This window comes from Corvus brachyrhynchos, unplaced genomic scaffold (genome assembly GCF_000691975.1).
Source record: "Corvus brachyrhynchos isolate BGI_N302 unplaced genomic scaffold, ASM69197v1 scaffold26, whole genome shotgun sequence".
Lineage (NCBI taxonomy): Eukaryota > Metazoa > Chordata > Aves > Passeriformes > Corvidae > Corvus > Corvus brachyrhynchos.
Genome location: NW_008239324.1, coordinates 6,247,428 through 6,264,738, shown reverse-complemented (window position 1 = coordinate 6,264,738; position 17,311 = coordinate 6,247,428). Strand labels below are relative to the sequence as shown.

At 46.1% G+C, this 17,311-nt stretch overlaps 1 protein-coding gene across 1 annotated transcript in view; it reads left to right on the top strand.

Annotated features, from left to right (window-relative positions):
* Positions 1–17,311, top strand: part of GNAO1 (G protein subunit alpha o1) — an 87,519-nt gene that overhangs the window by 34,812 nt on the left and 35,396 nt on the right. The window contains exon 2 of the mRNA XM_017740875.1: positions 10,895–11,055. Coding sequence (XP_017596364.1) covers positions 10,895–11,055 — 161 coding nt within the window. The remainder of the gene's footprint in view (positions 1–10,894; positions 11,056–17,311) is intronic.

Here is a 17,311-nt window from a genome sequence, read left to right as displayed (position 1 = left end):
GGCCTGTACCCCTCTGTGCTGTCGGGCTTGAGGTGACCTGTAATGGCAGCAAGTGTTTTAGGGGGGGATCCACCCTCAATCCTCTATATGTATCACATAGGCTTGCACCCAAGGGAGCAATTCCATTGTTTGTGGCATTTTCCACCACAGCTGAGCCTCACAGATGCCCAGGCTAGCAAGATGCTCCCAGATTTTCTTATCCCTTCTCGTGCATCCTCACCAGAGCGAGGAAGTCTGCCTCACCCTCACAAGTGTCATAAATACTGGGTGCTTTTTTCCCATTGTTGCTGATTTTCCTTGTCATTACTACATGATGCCATGGTTACAGAGATGTAGGACTAATCCAGTGACAGCAGTTTATGGGCTTTTTTGGTTTTGATATTCTTTGATGCTATATTTGTGCCAGAAGAATAAATAATAAATACACACAGCAGCATCAAAGATTTCTGGTCCCCCAGCCTATTTCTGCCTACCCTTGTTAAGCTGTTAGAAAGGTAGTTCTCTGCCAGCCACTTATTTTACGAGCTGTCCTCTCATCTAATGATGCACCTGAGGTCCCATTTATCCATTTCTTCTGAAAAGAGCAGTTAATAAAAATAAAGTTCCTCTTAATATACCTGAGAACAGCTTCCCCTGGAACAGCAATGCTCACACTCAACCCAACAGGTTCCTTGCCCTCCCTCTTCTTTCCCTTTCCCTCTTCGTCCTCTCCCACCCTCCCGCTATCAAAGGGTTGGGGAACTTTCTTGATGCTCTTGTAAGAAAAATATAGGACATTTTTTCTCTGCAGTAACCTGAAACAATGCATGAGCAAATCTGTTGGTCTGTGATGTGCCTCAGCTACGGTAAGGAGGAACTTGCTGGAGGTTAGTCTCTGTAATCCCTGCTGATCCAAGGAAGAACTCCTCCAAGCCTGTTACAAGCACCCAAGTCTTGATTTTGCTGAAAATAAAGCAGCAGGGACATTTAACTAAAAATTTGTCTTTCTTCTGCTATGAACTCTGGGGCTCCTTTTAAGCAGCCACAGATGCCTCAACCAGCCACTGCTCAACCTCAGCCCCATCAGATGCAGCTTCCACTCACAGCAGAACCTCAGCCAAATGCTCCTCTACTCCCATCTCTTGGAAATTCTGGTCCTCCCTGCAGAGAAGGGTTCATAGTCACCTGGAAATTAAGAGGGAGAGAAGTTAAACAAAGACTGTAGTAGTAAGAAATCATAGGCAAAATTTTGCTGACTAGTCACTCAGTGAATTACATCTTGTTTCAGTCTATCGCCTTCACAATGTTAACATCATAGAACCCTAGAATGGTTTAGGTTGGAAGGGACCTTGAAAATCATCTTTTTCCAACCTCTCTGCCATGGGACGGACACCTCCCACTAGATCATATTGCCTAAAGCCCCATCCAACCTGCCTTGAACACTTTCAGGGATGGGGCATCCACAGCTTCTCTGGGTAGTCTGTGCCAGTGCCTCATCACCCTCACAGGGAAGAATTTCTTCCTAATATCTAATCTAAACCTGCCATGTGTCAGTGTGAAGTCCTTCCCTCTTGTCTGGGGTCACCCTGCATCTCCATCGCTGGTTGTGTTGCAGCCAGAGACCAAAAACCAGGAAGTTACCACACCAGCAAAACAGGAAGCACGTGCTTTATTCACGACCTCTCTTGGGTATTTGCTTTGGGAACTGCTGCCAGTGGCAATGCTAAAACAACTGCAGGTTTGCACACCTCCATCTGCACACTTCCATTGTCTCTTTCTGTAGAGGTTCCCCAGAAAATACCAATGTGCATTAGGGCAAGCTGGGCAAAGCAAAGCGCTGCTATCTTTTCTGAGATCCCTCTTCCCAGAGTACTTAAGCTTTAAACAAACAATGAAAAGTTGCTTAAGTTTGCAGAAGGAACTCCGTTCCTGCCTGTCGCAAGGCCCCATTAAATAATTATTTAGCCAGATGCTGGGACAGCTCTTAAACCCCAGTGCCAGCATAGCCCCAGGTGTCCTGGTGGGCAGGTGCCAGACTTTACACACCTCATTTTGTGCCTGTGAAGTGCAGGTCAAACCTAAGGAAAACCCCTTCATTGCAAGGAAAACTCAGCAGTGATCATCTTGTAGGACATTTGGTGAAAGAGCACAGGACCTAAAACCAGAAAATTTGAGGCAGTGACAATTGAAATTAAAATAGAAAATAAGCTGTGAATGATGGACTCCTGGTGAGAAAGTTCTTGTACTTATTAATAGACCTGGACAGAAATGTTTGATGAAACTGCTAAAAAACAGTCTGAAATAAACCAAAAACATTAGTAAAATTAGGTCAAAATCTACAAATCCAGTTAAAATCTACAAATCTAGTCAAAATCTACATGTAGTCATGTACAAGAGGAAATTATGTGGGAATTTTTCAAAAGGATTTTGCATTCCTGAAAGGACAAAGTAATTTGTTTTCATTTTTCCAACTTTTCATTCAAAACCAAAATTTTTGTTTGAAAGTTGACATACTTCTAAAAAATAATACTGAGCACCTATGTAACTCAAAATATTTTGATAGGGCTTAAGGTGAGTACTTTGGCTGGATGTGAAATTAAATTTTTCAGAGGATTTTGGGTTCACAGGAGAATCCATGTTTCCTCCAAGATGATTTTTTACACCACCTAATTTTTCAGTTCTCCTGCCAAGTAGAAGAATCGGTATTCTTTGGCTGCTGTGATGCCTAATGTCACATCAGCAATGCAAGAAATAATTTTGAGACCGTCCCCACATCAGGCACAAAGCTTGAGTATGTACAGCAACCCCACTGACTGCTCTAGCTGTTTCAGTGGAGAGCAGTAAGAAATCCCTACCCAGATATCCCAATTATGGGTTACAGAGAAGAAAAGAGGCAACAGGGAGATGAAATTTAACAGGGTTGGGGCGAAGGGATTTTTCCTCTCCCTGTTGTCCTTTATATCTTCAACAGAGATCACCAAGTAAAAAAGGACCATAAAATGAAATAGGGCTCTTTGTGATTGAAACACCGTCTCTTTCTTCAGGGACAGATGAATGTAACCCACAGACTTAGTGCTTCATCACAGAGGCACTGATAAATCTGCAAGATTAATTGTAGAGTGGAGATTAGCACCCACCGTTCAGCATCAAGCTCTGAGAATTAAACTAATTACTAGGTTCCAGTACTGCACGACTTCCCAGCAGGAAGGCGCTGCCCTATAAATCATCATACACAAGTGGCATTTAGCCAGAGATGTTAAAAAAATCTTTCTCCTGGGAATGCACCCACCCTAGGAGCTGGTTTCCCTTTCTGTTCCAAAGACAAAGCCTGTTTTCCCCCTTTTTGGTGGGAAAGCTTGGAATGAAACTCTGTCTCCTCTGCTCTGCCACCCTTAGCACAGTCGCCTGGAGGGATGTTGGTGTGGAAAATCTTAAAGACATTTGAAGAGTGGAAGATGTGCAGGCTAAAGCCGTCAGGAATTCCCAAACCCGGCATGGGTTCCCAGAGAATCACCATCACTCCCATTCTGTTCATCCCCAGCCTCAGTGTTGCAATGAATGGAAAATAGCCATTTCTTTTACAAATGCCAGGGGCCAGTGCAGCTTCCCCACCTGCGTTCTCACTGTGGCATCTCAGGCATTTCCCTGCTGTCTACTGCAGCACAAATACTCCAGTGCTGTTACATTTTATGGACTTTAACCCAGCAGAGGATATTAGAGAGAGGAGAAGGGCTGCAAGGATTTTGCTCTCTCATCTTTACATGTTTCCAGCCTGCTCCTCAGCACTGCGGCACAGCACTTCCCTGCGGAGCATGAAGCCATGCGGCTAATGTCCCCCATCTGTGACTCTCTCTCTCATCCCCTCCCTGGTGGGCAGTGCTGTCTGTGCCTGCATGGCCTGAAAGTCCTCGGTGAGGGATGACGTTCGGGCTTTCAGGTCCTGTACCCAGACCCTTTGCTCAGTGCTTGTAGGGCAGAGGACCCATCAAAGTGTCCTGCTCTGGGAGTGATGCCGATGGAGCATGCAGGGGTTCTCCGTCTCGTAGGGATGCCCTCTTCTTGAAATAGAAGGGACTGGGATGGACAGAATGCTGTTTTCCCTCCTTCCCTTGCAGGTAGTGGGTCAGGACCTATTTTGAGACCATTTAACACATGCTTTCTGGCTTTCCCATCCTTGCTTGGAAAAATCAGGTCAGCTACGCACCGCGTTTGTCTCGCCCAGCTCTGGAGCTTCTCTGAGCTCCTCAAGAACAGGGGAGGACCCTGCATTTCCTGGAAAAAAAGCAAATTCAGGAAATTACTTGTCCTTCTTGCAGGTCGAGTTCTGTGTTGTTGGGTGGTGGGTTTTTCCCCCAGTAGTGAACGAACCCCTATTTTCTACAGGATGTGGAGCTATAGGAATTCTTATTATGGTGGTGGCCAGCTGGCAGCCCAAGAGCTAGTCCATGCACTATCCAGTCCCTGGATTGCCAGATAGTCTTCAGTCCAAGCAAACCAGGAATATTATTTTGTATGTGTTGCAGGAGGGGAAAAGAGGGCACATAAGGGCTAGCAAATTTTATTTGATCAACTGCATTATCATACAGAATGGGAATGAAGGTAGTACTGAACATAGAGTAGTTGGCCTGCTGTAAGAAACATTATAATCTATGATATCAGTCCTGCTCAATGTCTCCCCAAACAGGAAGCAGCAGACAGAAAAAAACATCTGTAACAAGGTTTCAGGCTAGAGATCCTAGACCACTTCCCAGACACACAGAGCCATTTGTCCAAGACAGTCAGAGGTGATGGTGCCATCTTGGCTCCAGAAGGATATGAAAACCAGGGCTATCCTAATTGCCAGCTGGACAGCACAAACTCAGGAGAAGATCTGGACATCACCGTGGCTGTTGGGTTATGTACAGAAGAGTCTGTCTGCTCCCAGACAGACGGCAGCCCTTCGGCGTTGTATCCAAGTCAGCCAACCTTTTTGTGAGACTTTTTACACAAGGGTAGATGAATACTGTCCCTGCCCGGCTCCATGGGGTCCCGCCTGCCCCCACAGAAGCACGGGTGGGGTCAGTAATACAGTCGGTAGCAAAGAGTCAAGAAGAGCATTTGCGTGCGTTCCTGCAGGAGCATTTATTGCTGCTGCACTGTCGAAGGTTGCAGAGGCAAATATGAACATGATCCCAAAACTCACAGTTTTATCCGGGGGCGGCGAAAAGGTGGGACTAGGGAATGGGGACTAATGGGGAAGCTCTGGGGGAGTGACGAGGGGTAGAGGCCAACAGCCAACTGGGGAATCCAAAGTGGGATAGGTAACAGAACAATGCATCCTGGCAGAAGCCTTTCTGGTCACCTTACCGTAAAGTGGTTCCTGTGGTACTGGGGACTTGTCTTACTGAAAACTCTCTGTCCCTTGTAATGTATGTTCACCAGCCACCACAATAGATGGCTACTGTGACTCTGTGGAAAGCCAGCCACCTCTAACTTAACTTTTTAGGCTTAGCTTTGTTGTGTGATGCAAACTGCTAGAGAGTGCTATGCTGAGCTTTTGCGTAAACCCCTTTCCCAGACCACTGGGATCTGTGTCAGAGTTTTGCATTTCCACCTCCAGCTAACAAGAGTGAAGAAGGGATGTATTTTGGGTGCTCACCTCAAGGTAATCGCCAAAGGGATAGATATTAATAAGCCACTGGATAGATTCTTACCTGCTCGGTGCCTTCCAGGATCTCTCAGCAAGCCAAATGCCAAGCCGAGGTGGGAGGCCTCAATTAAATGTTCTGAGGGTAGATGGAAGGGTGCAGGAGGAAGGTTGTCTCTCCCACGATGCACAGCAGCTGCTTAATGCCAGACAGATTTCCACAGATTGAGAGGTCAGCTCAGATGTGTGAGAAAGAGAGGGAGAGTGAGGGCAAGAGTCATACATGTAGCTATTTATTCAGTGTCTACAAAAACTTCTATGGTCTTGGAGCTGGGCCCTGGATGTCTCTGGAAAAGGCATATTCACCAGCCATGCTTTGTTTCCAGGATTTATTCAGGCTGAAATGCTGTGAAAATCACTGGCTTTTGCTGCAATGCAACCACACTTTGGCTGGGAAGTGGGGTCCGTATTTCTGAGACACTCTTTAAGGAGAAGAGGGAAGTTTTCAGTTTATGAGACACATTCTGCCACGAAGTTACAGGACATCATTTCTCACTGGAGTAGCAAAGGCACATACTGCTGTGCGCTGAGGTCCGGATCTGGGTCCCCCACAAAGGTTCCCTTCCAAGGATGTCCTTTTTGGATGCTGGATGGTCTCAAGACATCAGTTTGATTACCCCCAGGTTCATGATTCATGATGGTCACTACTATTTTCATGAGATTGCTTGCTGATGACTAATACTGTGCTGATTTGCCCTGTACCACCAGCCAAATTGCAGTGCTTATCTTTTCCCCCCCACATGGATTTTCTGAAATGTTCTGAGAAGCAGCTCCTGATACAACCAGCCACCAGAGAAAATTGCCCCAGCGTTAACCTTTGAGATAGGCTACATGACAAGCATCATTAATCAGAGTAAATAACAGCAAAAATATGGTATTTACTGGGATTTAGTTCACCAAAAGGAAAGGACAGTACAGTGTGCCACACCAGCTCATCTCTCCAGTGGCTGTAACACAGCACAGCTCTATAGGGTTTAGCAGATTTGTACCACAGAGCTTCACACAAGGTTTTGCTTCTCCTTTAAATTTCCCCTTCCAGAAGACTATTCCTTTTGGAAAAAAAGGAGAAAAAAAATAAAAGAAAGTCTCCTAGTCAGTGTCCAGGCAACTTCAAAGGATCAGAGCCAGGATTTACCCTGGGATAGTCAGAGATGGGGACCTGGGTCCTACTCCAGTGTGACTCTACAGCAGCCAGGGCAGCAGCAGCTTTGCTGGTACCTTCATAGTGCAGCTCTGCTGGTATCTTCATGGGCACCGGTCATGGGTGGTGGTGAGGGGCAAGTAATTAGGGGTGGTCTGTATTGGTGAGATTGAAAATGAGTTGCTTGCAGCGACGAACACGACTGCTGATAGTGTCAGACTGCTGGGAGGGGCCCCTCTCCCTTCCAGCCAGGTAACACATTAATTGGGCTGTGTGGCTGTTGCAAGTGAAGTCACAAGTACGCATGCTGAGCACAGGCTGTGAGCTTGGTGACAGTGACATATGGGAGACAATTAAATAACTGCAGTTATGTCCAGGTTAGGGAGAGAACTTTTGAACTGGATTTATACTGAATGTCTGGTGCACAGGTAGGCCCACAACCCGGGGTTAGGAATGACACACACCGACTTCCCTCTGTGTTTACAAGCTTATTGTTCACATCTGCCTGTGGATTTCAGACCCTGCCCTCGCCTTACAGAGCCCTCCCCATTCCCCGGCCAGAGCGGAGGTTTGTTCTTCAGTAAAGAGTTACTTGGTCTTTTGGCTTGATGTCTAAAGGCTGGATGTATAATTTCACCTCACCACGGTTTCTAAGCTCAGCTGTCTCCCTGGGCCATGCCCAGCTAGCTTTAATTCTCCTGCTGTAGGTGGATGGAATCAGCATTCAGGAATGATACAAAGTGACAAATCCGACTCTCCGTAATGAACAGCCCAAAGGCAATCAGCTCAGGTGTTAAGAGTTTCACCTACTATGGAAAATGCAAGCTATTAGGGAGTGGCAGGAGGACATGTGGGAATGCTGCAGTGATAGACTAGGATGCTCCTGCCAGATAAGAGCCAGCATGAAGGAGACCAGCCTGACCTCTTCTCCTCCTCCCAGACATCTTGTTCTGAAGAGATGGGAGACAGAGCGGCTGGGAAAGGCAGAGGCTGCAGTGGTGGAAGGAGCCCTGCACCATTTTGTAGCTCCTTCCAGCAGTCCCAGGGGCCAAGCACTGCCTATTTTTAGTTCCCGAGGTAGCTGAAATACCACCGTGATGTTCATTAACGACAGCCCTGTCGGATGGGAACTGCAAGGCAGGGGAGTGGGGGGGCTGGTTGGCCTGTTTTGTTTTGCTTTATTTAATTGCTGGCTGCAGTAGAGAGGCAGAGCGTGGCAGGAGGCTCAGCTCCTCTCACCTCGGGAAAAGCAGGAGCAGCAGACCCGGGGGAGGCAGGCAGGCAAAAGTCAATCAGGCAGTATTTAAAAATCTACCTGCTGGGCCCAGGGGGAGTTGGAGATTTTAATGTCATTCCCAGCTTGAGACACAGCCTGGAGAGTGAGAAAAGAAAGGGATATCTTCTTTTCTTGGATCCTTAATTGCTTGTTAAATCATCTAACAAATGCCTGAACTCCTGGATGGCCCCATGATCCTTGATAGAGGAACTTCAACCTTGACAGGGGGAAGGAGTATCTTTAAAAGTACTCATTTCACCTGCTTTTTCTGGGTCTGTAAAACCAAGAGTTCAGTGGTTCACTGTGCATAATAAAACTAAGTCTGGAATATTTTTATTACCATTCATCAGGAGCAATAAACTTTCCTTCGAGTTCTTCCCCTGTTTCAGCCAGCTAACTCTCAGTCTGCCCTGCAGGCAGGTGTCCATGCTGTGGGAGGGCAGCCTCTCCTGTCCCCAAAAGGGACCTCCAGTGACTGCAAAAAGAGCATGTACCAAAATAATCCCCTGCCCTACATGCTCAACCCCACTTCTGGCCCAGGCAGACTTAGAGATAACCACAGCCAGAGATGTCTGTGGCTGAGCACTCCCATTCTGCCCTGTCATTGCTGTTCATCTCTGTCTTCTGCTCAAACCCTCCTGTTCTGGGTCTTACTCACAGGGAACTGCCACAAGTCTCAGTAGTTGAAAAGGTGATGCAGCTGTTTCCCAGCACAGAAAATATGACGAATGTGCCATTCCCTCTGATGCTTTGCAGAAAGCAGCCTGCAGGTAAATCCACAAAACTCAGAAGAAGCCCAGACCCTGCCCATGACAGCTGGAGAGCTTAAAATGTGCTTTGCCATCACAGACAGATGGACAGATCTGTGACTTATACCTATAACCTCCCCAGTAGCCAACATAACATAGAAAGACATCCTTCTACCTGACTGGAAGCATGGATGCTTTTCCTGCATCACCCATGCACAAATAATGGGGCCAAGGCAGACCGCAGCCATTAGCGGGTTTTATGTCATTTAGAGTCTGTGAATAGAGCAGAACTGCAGCTCCAGCAGGGCAGGCAAACCATACAGATGATTTATGAATATTCACTCAGCTCACAAAGCACTCCAGGGCAGAAAACAAGCTTTTGAAATTAACTGAACTCTTAAAGGTTCTTCGTTTGTCTTGGCTTTGAGGTGTGAGTCACCAGTACTTTTTCTCCAAAATGAGCAGAGTCTGTACAGAGGGCCGGGAGGATTCCTGGGCACTAAAATATGAAGTTAAGTGCTCTGTGAGAAAGATTTTATGTTCATAAAGCCTTCAAAGCATAGAGTCCACCCCATTAAGCTTTATGGGATACAGTAGTGATACATACAGTATTGAGACTTCTTCAGCCCATAAAGGCTGGATATTCAGGAGACCCGATGCTTTCATTGTGCACTGAAATCTCCAGCAGCTTCAGTCTCCAGTGCTTTCGGTTTGGTGCCCTGCAATTTTTCCACAATTTCAGTGTTCAGCAAAGAGGCTACAGAGCTTTGATCCTGACCATGCAGACCCTGTCATACACTTGTCATTCCCATCCATACAATAAGGTTATTGTGGTGCTCCTCAATGATGGCACTTCTAATTGTACCCAGCAAAGCATGGGCAGAGCCTGCACTCCCTTCTCGAGATTTGTGTTTCTGGTCTGCACTTGATGGTTTAGATCAAACACCCTGGAAGGCAAAGATTTCCACCTGCATTTGGCCTAGAATGGGTTCAGTCTAACATGCAAGAGACAAGGTAGTAAAACAAGGAGGTTGTCTTCACAAGTTTGCTGCACATACACAAGGAACAAGAGCTCTTCTTTTCCAATTAATTATAGCAATAGTAATTGGGTTTGTTTCAGCTCGTAGAAATATGAGACATTTTCAAAGCAATGAAAGATAAACTCTGCGGATTAACCAACATCCCACGGGTTTCAGGAGTCTGTGGGTGGTGTGGGACATCCACTTCTTGCAAAGCAAGCAGAGGGGGTCATGAATTTGAGTGTCCTGCTTCACAAATGAGTGAAGCATCGACCACTGCGGACTGTTACTGTAGGGCTGAATTCAGCTAGTCAAAGGCTGTCTAGACATTCCCATCCTAAATCTGAGACACATTCCGGACCCAAGTTGTGTCAGAGCACTATCCTCCAGGAAAAGTTGCTGCCGCAGTGAATCTCACTTCTCACCAAAAAAGATTCCATCTGAAAATGGCCAGCTGGCCCTGCCCTCCCTGCCATGCTCCGTAACCATGTGAGATTGCTCTTCCTCTGAGTCACAGAGCACCACAGCCATCCAAGGTGGTCTGCATTAACATGAATTAGCCCTCGTAGCAGGGGCTCATAGCAAAGAACAAGAATTCAGGAAAAGCAATAAACCAGCATCTGGAAAAAATTGTTTCTGGAGTCTTTCTGCTGTTTTTTCTGATACAAAGCCCCCACTTCAGCAAGGTTCCACACTCAGTTAAAGCAGGCGTTGTTGCTAACAATTTTAAATATCCTTGTACATGTATGAATTTCTTTCTGTTCCTACGAAACTCCACACATGTGCAGTGCAGACTGCTTTGTCTGCTGAATAGAAATACTTGTTGATGTGAGGCAGATTGCACAAACAACCTTTTTCCTTGTGATTTCCTTCCTCCATCCTCCTTTTGCCCTTTCAGCTGGATCACACAGTGTGGATGCTAAAGCCCCATCCCAAGAAACACAGCCTCTTTACTCCTGATGGTTTGGTGAACTGTTTCTGAAATCTCTGGCTCCAGATTCTGCCTTGAGCATCTATGTGACCTCTCGTTTCTTTCTTCTGCAGGCTGATGCCAAGATGGTCTGCGATGTCGTAAGTCGGATGGAGGACACAGAGCCCTTCTCTCCAGAGCTGCTGTCAGCTATGATGAGGCTCTGGGCAGACTCTGGGATCCAAGAATGCTTCAACCGGTCCCGGGAATACCAACTTAATGACTCAGCCCAATAGTGAGTATCCCTGTCCATAGTATTTCATGTTAACAAGCTGCATTTGGTTCTGTTAAAGTTTTAACTGGAGTGAATGACCTCATAGCAGTGGAACTGAATGTGTCTCTGCTTGCAGTCTGGGATGTATGTTATGTCACAGGCCACTGCAAGGCACAAAGGATCAGGCAGGACATTCATGTCCCCTCTTGGCCAGTCTGGGGTCAGGTCTGTGACCCCAAGGCCAGGTTCCCAAACTGCTCCCAAATGGCTCAAGGTAGGTTTTTGCAAACATGGAGTGAATATAGGCAGATCAACCTGCAGGCACAGCTGGTGGCTTCTTTGTCTATCTGACTGAGAACAGAAGGGTGCAGTCGCCTCCTTTGTACAGCAGTACAGCTCTTGGGTTTGCTTTTCAGGTAGTTGTGTGGTGTACTGATAGGTCAGCTGGGTTACAACCAAGGGTCGGGTTTTTTTACTTTTCCAGGGGCATTGAGTTACTTTTGTAATACAGTTGGTGGCTTCTCCACCATTAAGGCCCACATCCAGATGTCATTCAATGGTGATTGTCTGAATCCATGGCTTTGGTTCACACTGTCATGAGGACAGGACATCTACACATAAATGGCTGCTGTGGCTCTGAAGAGACGTTGAGTGTCTCCCCAGTTTCAGTTCAGACCCCTTTGCAATGATAATTGATCCAAGTAATTTGCATCCACCTAGGCCAGGAGATGAAAGGTTTTCATCCCATAATTTCAATCACAGCATCTCTTGCAGTCAGGCAAATGTCCCCTGGCCCTGGACTGTGTCTTGGGCAAGAGTCAGCCAAAGGTGGTTAAGTATAAGCATAAGGAAGAAGCAGACACAGAGCAATCATTTCCCCAGTTGTACCCTTGAACCTTTTGGTAGTCAGGGAAATAGAGACTTCCCAATGGTGTCAGGGCAATGCTATGTCCATGCTTTTGGCTTTCACAATATCCCATATCAACAAGTTCACCAGCTGTTTCATGCAATTCTGGAGCTGCCTTTGCGTGTTTGGAGTGTTTGGCATCTCTGCTTAAGGTGTTCCTGGATATCTCTCAAAGCACGAACCCAGGCACTGGCGTGGCTGCTGGTTTTGTTCTGTGTGGTGGGCCTGGGGCTCCCAGCTGCACCAGCTGCTCCCATCCAAGCTGGCGGGGCAGCTGGGGAGCGCAGCTCTTGACGTGCTGCAGCAGAAGGCAAGTGATGACGCACCACTTGGCATTGATGGAAAACTGAATGGGAAACCTGCAGATGTGTGGTTGGTGACACAGCATCCTACCCAACCATGATCACACCTCAGAGATGATCCTGGCATTCTGCTGCCTTTTAATCAGTACTAGGTAGATAATGCTTTAATCTATATTTCATTGCCTGTACTAGCAAAATCAGCTTTCTCTCACCAGCAGATTTTTTCTTTTTTCTTTTTTTTCCTTTTTTTTTCCACAAAATAGGAGTATGATGGCATAAACATACCTTTAGAGATATAAATTATCTAAAATGCCAGTCCTAATTGCATTACAACCTTGTGGAAAATTCTTCAATTGTTTTAGAGCCAATTACCTTGAGGAAAGTATTTTGATTTTCCTTCCATGCAAGATAGCAGTTGAAAATAATAAGCAGAGCCCTCCCAATATGACCAGCTGCTGGGCAGTTCATCAGCAAGAGCTCTGAAACCAACAAGCAGTTTCTAGACATCAACTGAAGAGGCTCTGTGCTGTAGTATTCACAGCAATTTCAATCTGGGGTTGCAGCCCAGCCAAATGAATTCTGGTGTCTCTGACAAAACCTCTTGCATCCAGATGAGAATGGATGACCCTCCTTGCCAGGAGAGTGCTGTGCTGCCTCTCTCCTTAGCTGCACTGTGAGTCGTGCTGTGGCTGGACACCATTTTTCTCTGGGCTGGGTTGGATGGGGAAACTGAAGATAATAAAGTCCTTCTCATTTACAGCCCTGCTGGTGTTTATGAGCCTCTGGTGGTTCCACCACTGGGAGCAGAGATGCTGTCACATGGCAGGGCACCATAACACATCCTGCTGCACCTCTAGGCCCTGGTGCTGTCATAGGAGATGGTGGTGCAAGTGAGAGCTCAGCTGGCACTTATTCACGCCCAGTGAAAAGAGGCATATATTTTATTTAATCCTTCAATGCTTTGGGGTTGTTTACTTTTGCATGAGTGAAAGATTTGAGACAGTTTTAGATTTTTTTCCCACCCTGGGAAAAGGCTTATCTTTATTGACACTGATATTCGATTTAAAACACTAATAACTACAAAAAGTGTTTTCATTAGGGCTGAGAAAAATAAATTCCAGACAAGAACTGAATTCTAAGTTCCCCAAAGTCTGAAAAACAGTGACGGGCAGTGCGCTGGACTAGCTTTTCATTTTAGGCTTCTTTTGGTGTTAAGCCATAGGGACTGGCGTTTTGCTGGCAGGAGGGAAGTTTCCTGCAGGAGTTGGAGACTGTGCTCTGTGGCTTCTCAGCATGTCACAAAGCCTGAAGGCACCAAGTGACCAAGTCATGTTGTGGCCAGCACAGGTGAATCCTTCGGGAGTGCTCCTGGCACTTCCCTTCACCCCAGAAACCACCCACCAAATGCCCTGAATGCTTTTCAGAACCTCCCCCCACTGCTTGGCTGTTTCTAAGGAACCACCACCTGGGCTTCTCTGAGTCAGTGCTGCTGTTGTCCTTAATTGCTCTTCCAGTGCTTTACCTTGAGTTTTTTTAAATAGCTGGAACAACAGGCCTTCTGTTGCAGCCCCTGGGAGACCAAGTCACAGGTTAATCAACAGCCTGCAAGGGTCGACAGCATGGCTCTTACTAGTCTGTCATCAATTTCACTAAAAATAAGTTTAATCTTTTGTGTTAGACTAAACAAGAAGTGAGTAGTAGCTCCCTTCTACCAAAGATAGGCCAGAGCACATTGCTTTCTAGCCTCTGATACATGCAAATGGTGTGGACTTCCTGAAAAGCTTTGTTTCTTTTAGGCTCTAAAGACAGCCTGTCCTTAGCAAGGATTTCGTCGCTACTGCAGAGGAGTAGTAGAAAAGAGCACTTTTGCAAAGAAAAAACATGATTGAGGAAAAGGAACGGTTCTGTAATGGACCCCCTGTGTCTTGGACTGCAAAAAGCAAAACTGTAAGGAAGGCAAGACAAGAGTAAGATGTAGCAATTGGTTTCATCCTTTTTTGTTACTGCATTTTTCGTAGTTCCCTAAGGCAAATTTACGGGTGGGTTGCATTCCACATTCCTAATATCTTGATTATGTTTTTATTCCTACTTTGTCTCCTCTTCCTTTCTTGTCTTTATGCCTAGGAGCTAAATCTACCTCTGATCATCAAAGAGTCTGGGCATTGCTGATGTCTTTTTCTTCTCCAGCCAGTTTTTGTCTGTGGAAGCACATCTGTGACCCACATTTTGCTTTCAAAATCAGCAAAATAGAGGTTTCCAGCTGGTTTCCTTAATCTCTTACTTTTGTTCAGATTTTAAAATTGTCTTGTGTTTCCTAGCCTCAAGTTCCTAACTAGGCTGGTCAGTGGAGTGCAGCACATAGGGCAAGTCTGATCTTAACCACCCAGGGATGGGGACCTGCTTTGAACAGCCTCCAAATTTCAGGGGGGAAATGGAGCAGACAGAGCATCCACACAAGCACTGGTTTTCCGTGTGCATCTCCAAACAGGAACAGGCCCTGCAAGATGTGTAGGCAGAAACAGTTTGCAAGTACACAGACACAAAAAAGCCAGAATCTATCTCAAGTTCTTCTCCTCCTGCTTCCAAGTACTTTGAAAGATCGTTTGATAATGCCAGGGCTGTGAAACTACCGTGAAAATGTAAAATATTTTAGGCCTGCATCCAACCCATCCATCTTCACACATATCAGAGGTGTCAGGGCTAGGAAGCCTGTTGCCTTTGGCTCCCTCCATCAGGAGCCAAGGGAGAGAGAGATGCCTCTGAAGAGGGATACAGACCTCACTGCTCAGTGGAGAAAGAGAGATGCAATAGTGTTTGTTGCTCTACCACAGCTAACCACAGCACTGACATCTCAAGTCTGTGCCAAATACCAAGCCCAAGCTGGACAACATTTTGGTTATTCCATCTTCAAGAACCGGTCTGGCAGTGCCTTACAGAAAAAAGCACCAGACTCAGAATAAAATACTGCAGTGCCTTTCTTCTCCCCCCATCTTGTGTGGGACTGTTTTCTGATCTATTTTCCTTGCAAAAGAATTGTCTTTGCATGATGCTATCACCTTCCCTACTGATACTGCATCCCACGTGCCAACACACACTTTGCATCAAAAAAGCAGTTAAGAAAGTAGAGCCAGATGTTGTTGTGATGTGGTGAATGGCTTCCAGATTGAGCCCTGACAAGGCGGCATTGGAACAGACTGCCCAGAGATGCTGTAAAATCTCCATCCTTGGAAGTGCTCAACAGTGAGCCACCTGAGCTAACTTTCAAACTGAATTTAACTTTGAAGTTGGTCCTGCTTTGAACAGGGGGATGGGCCAGATGAACTCCAGAGGTCCAACCCACACTGGCACTCTCAGGTTTGTTTTTTTTTCCCTTCACTCTTTCTCTGATAACACTTGTTTTAAAAGAGAGAAAGAGTCTTCAAGGTTTGCTGCAGTTTCCTGTGTCTAGTCATGCAGGACCATGCAGCTCTATGATAATGTCCACGTAGCACAAGTCCCATGGTCTAAACATTTACCTTGCTGGCTTCACCAGCAAGGCAAACATTTAGACCATGGGACTTGTGGGACTTGGGTATTATGCACAACGGTCAGGATATGATCCATTTTAATGAGCTGCAATTGTTTCTGGCACGCTAAGACTGAAGAAAGAAAAATTATAGGTCAAGGTTTTGCATTAATATTCCCATCAGGTGGGTAGATTCCATTTTCTCATCACAGCTTTTGCATTAGAATATGGTTTTCTGCACACCCATCTTACTCGCGCCTGTCACTTGCGCTCCTTTGCATTTAATTGGAGGCAGCAGCAGCATAAATGGAACCATCCAATTAATTGGGATGACTTGCATTGCACTGTTTATTGAACAATCCACCTTTGTGTCTTGGAGCCCAATAAAGCAGAAAGGAAAAATACATCACAAGTGTAGAGGTAGGTACATTTGTCTGAATTTATGGTTTCATTTACCCCAGTAAGTAAATATGCCCGCCAACTCTGAATAATCAAGTTCCCCCTACGACAAACAAAACAAAGCAGTCCATAAAGGCCAGAGCTGGTTGACTGGAATGACCAACCTTGCTCCATTCCCACAAATGAGATGCAAATCTATTTCCAGGGAGGAGCAGCTCTGCAACATCTGCTGGTACTGGCTCTGGAGTGGGGCTGTTTCTTGTCAGTGCAAGGTGAGGGAGACACAGGCAATCTGAGCTTCGGCCTGTTATAGTCTAGCAGGGCTTGGGCTTGGGAGAGGTCTTAGGTTTCATTATTATTGTCATAAATTAAGGAATTGCTATTGTTGTATGGCTTCACCTAGGGCTGAGTGTGAGATGGAGGAAAAGCACAATAGGAAAGACACTGTTTTTTAAATCAGCTGGATGTTTTCCAGGATCTCCCCATCAGTCTTCATCCACCCGGAACGCCCAATTTCACCAAAATTGGGTACAAACTCTCCAGGGGCTGTCTCTGTTGGCCCAAAGCAGAGTGATGCTCCCCTTCCTATCCCACCAAATGCTGACAGGAGAGCTTCTTTGGCAGAAAACTCCACAGGCAGAGGACTCTGCATAACACAGCCTCATCATAAGACATTGGAACTCATTATAGTGCCCATCCCACTTGGGCCCTCTCAGACCCCAGGGCAGAGGGAGAGCTCCACCAGACCCACTTTCTTTTGGGCTCTGAAGAGACCAGGAGATACAGACTGCCCTGCAAGGAGGAGCAGAGAAGCTATTCTGTAGTAGCTCATTCCTTGATAGGTAGTTCATTCCTTGAGGACAAAGGCGTAGCAGTACCTGCCACCTCCCTGCCATTTTTCATTCTGTGTTGCATCGTAACAGTGTTGTCTTTGGCCTGGGATTAGTAAAATCTTGACATCTTGACTAAATAAATTGGTATTTAATGAGACACAATTAAATGGGCTTATCATATCAGGGCTGTCCCCATTTTGGCAAAGCTCACACCCAAAAGGGTAGGAGCTGAGGTAGTTCACACTGCCTGGAGGAGGAGACACTGCAAGAACTTGGAAACTATTTCTTCTCCTTCCACATTTTGCTTAGTGACAAGTAGCAGTCAGCACCA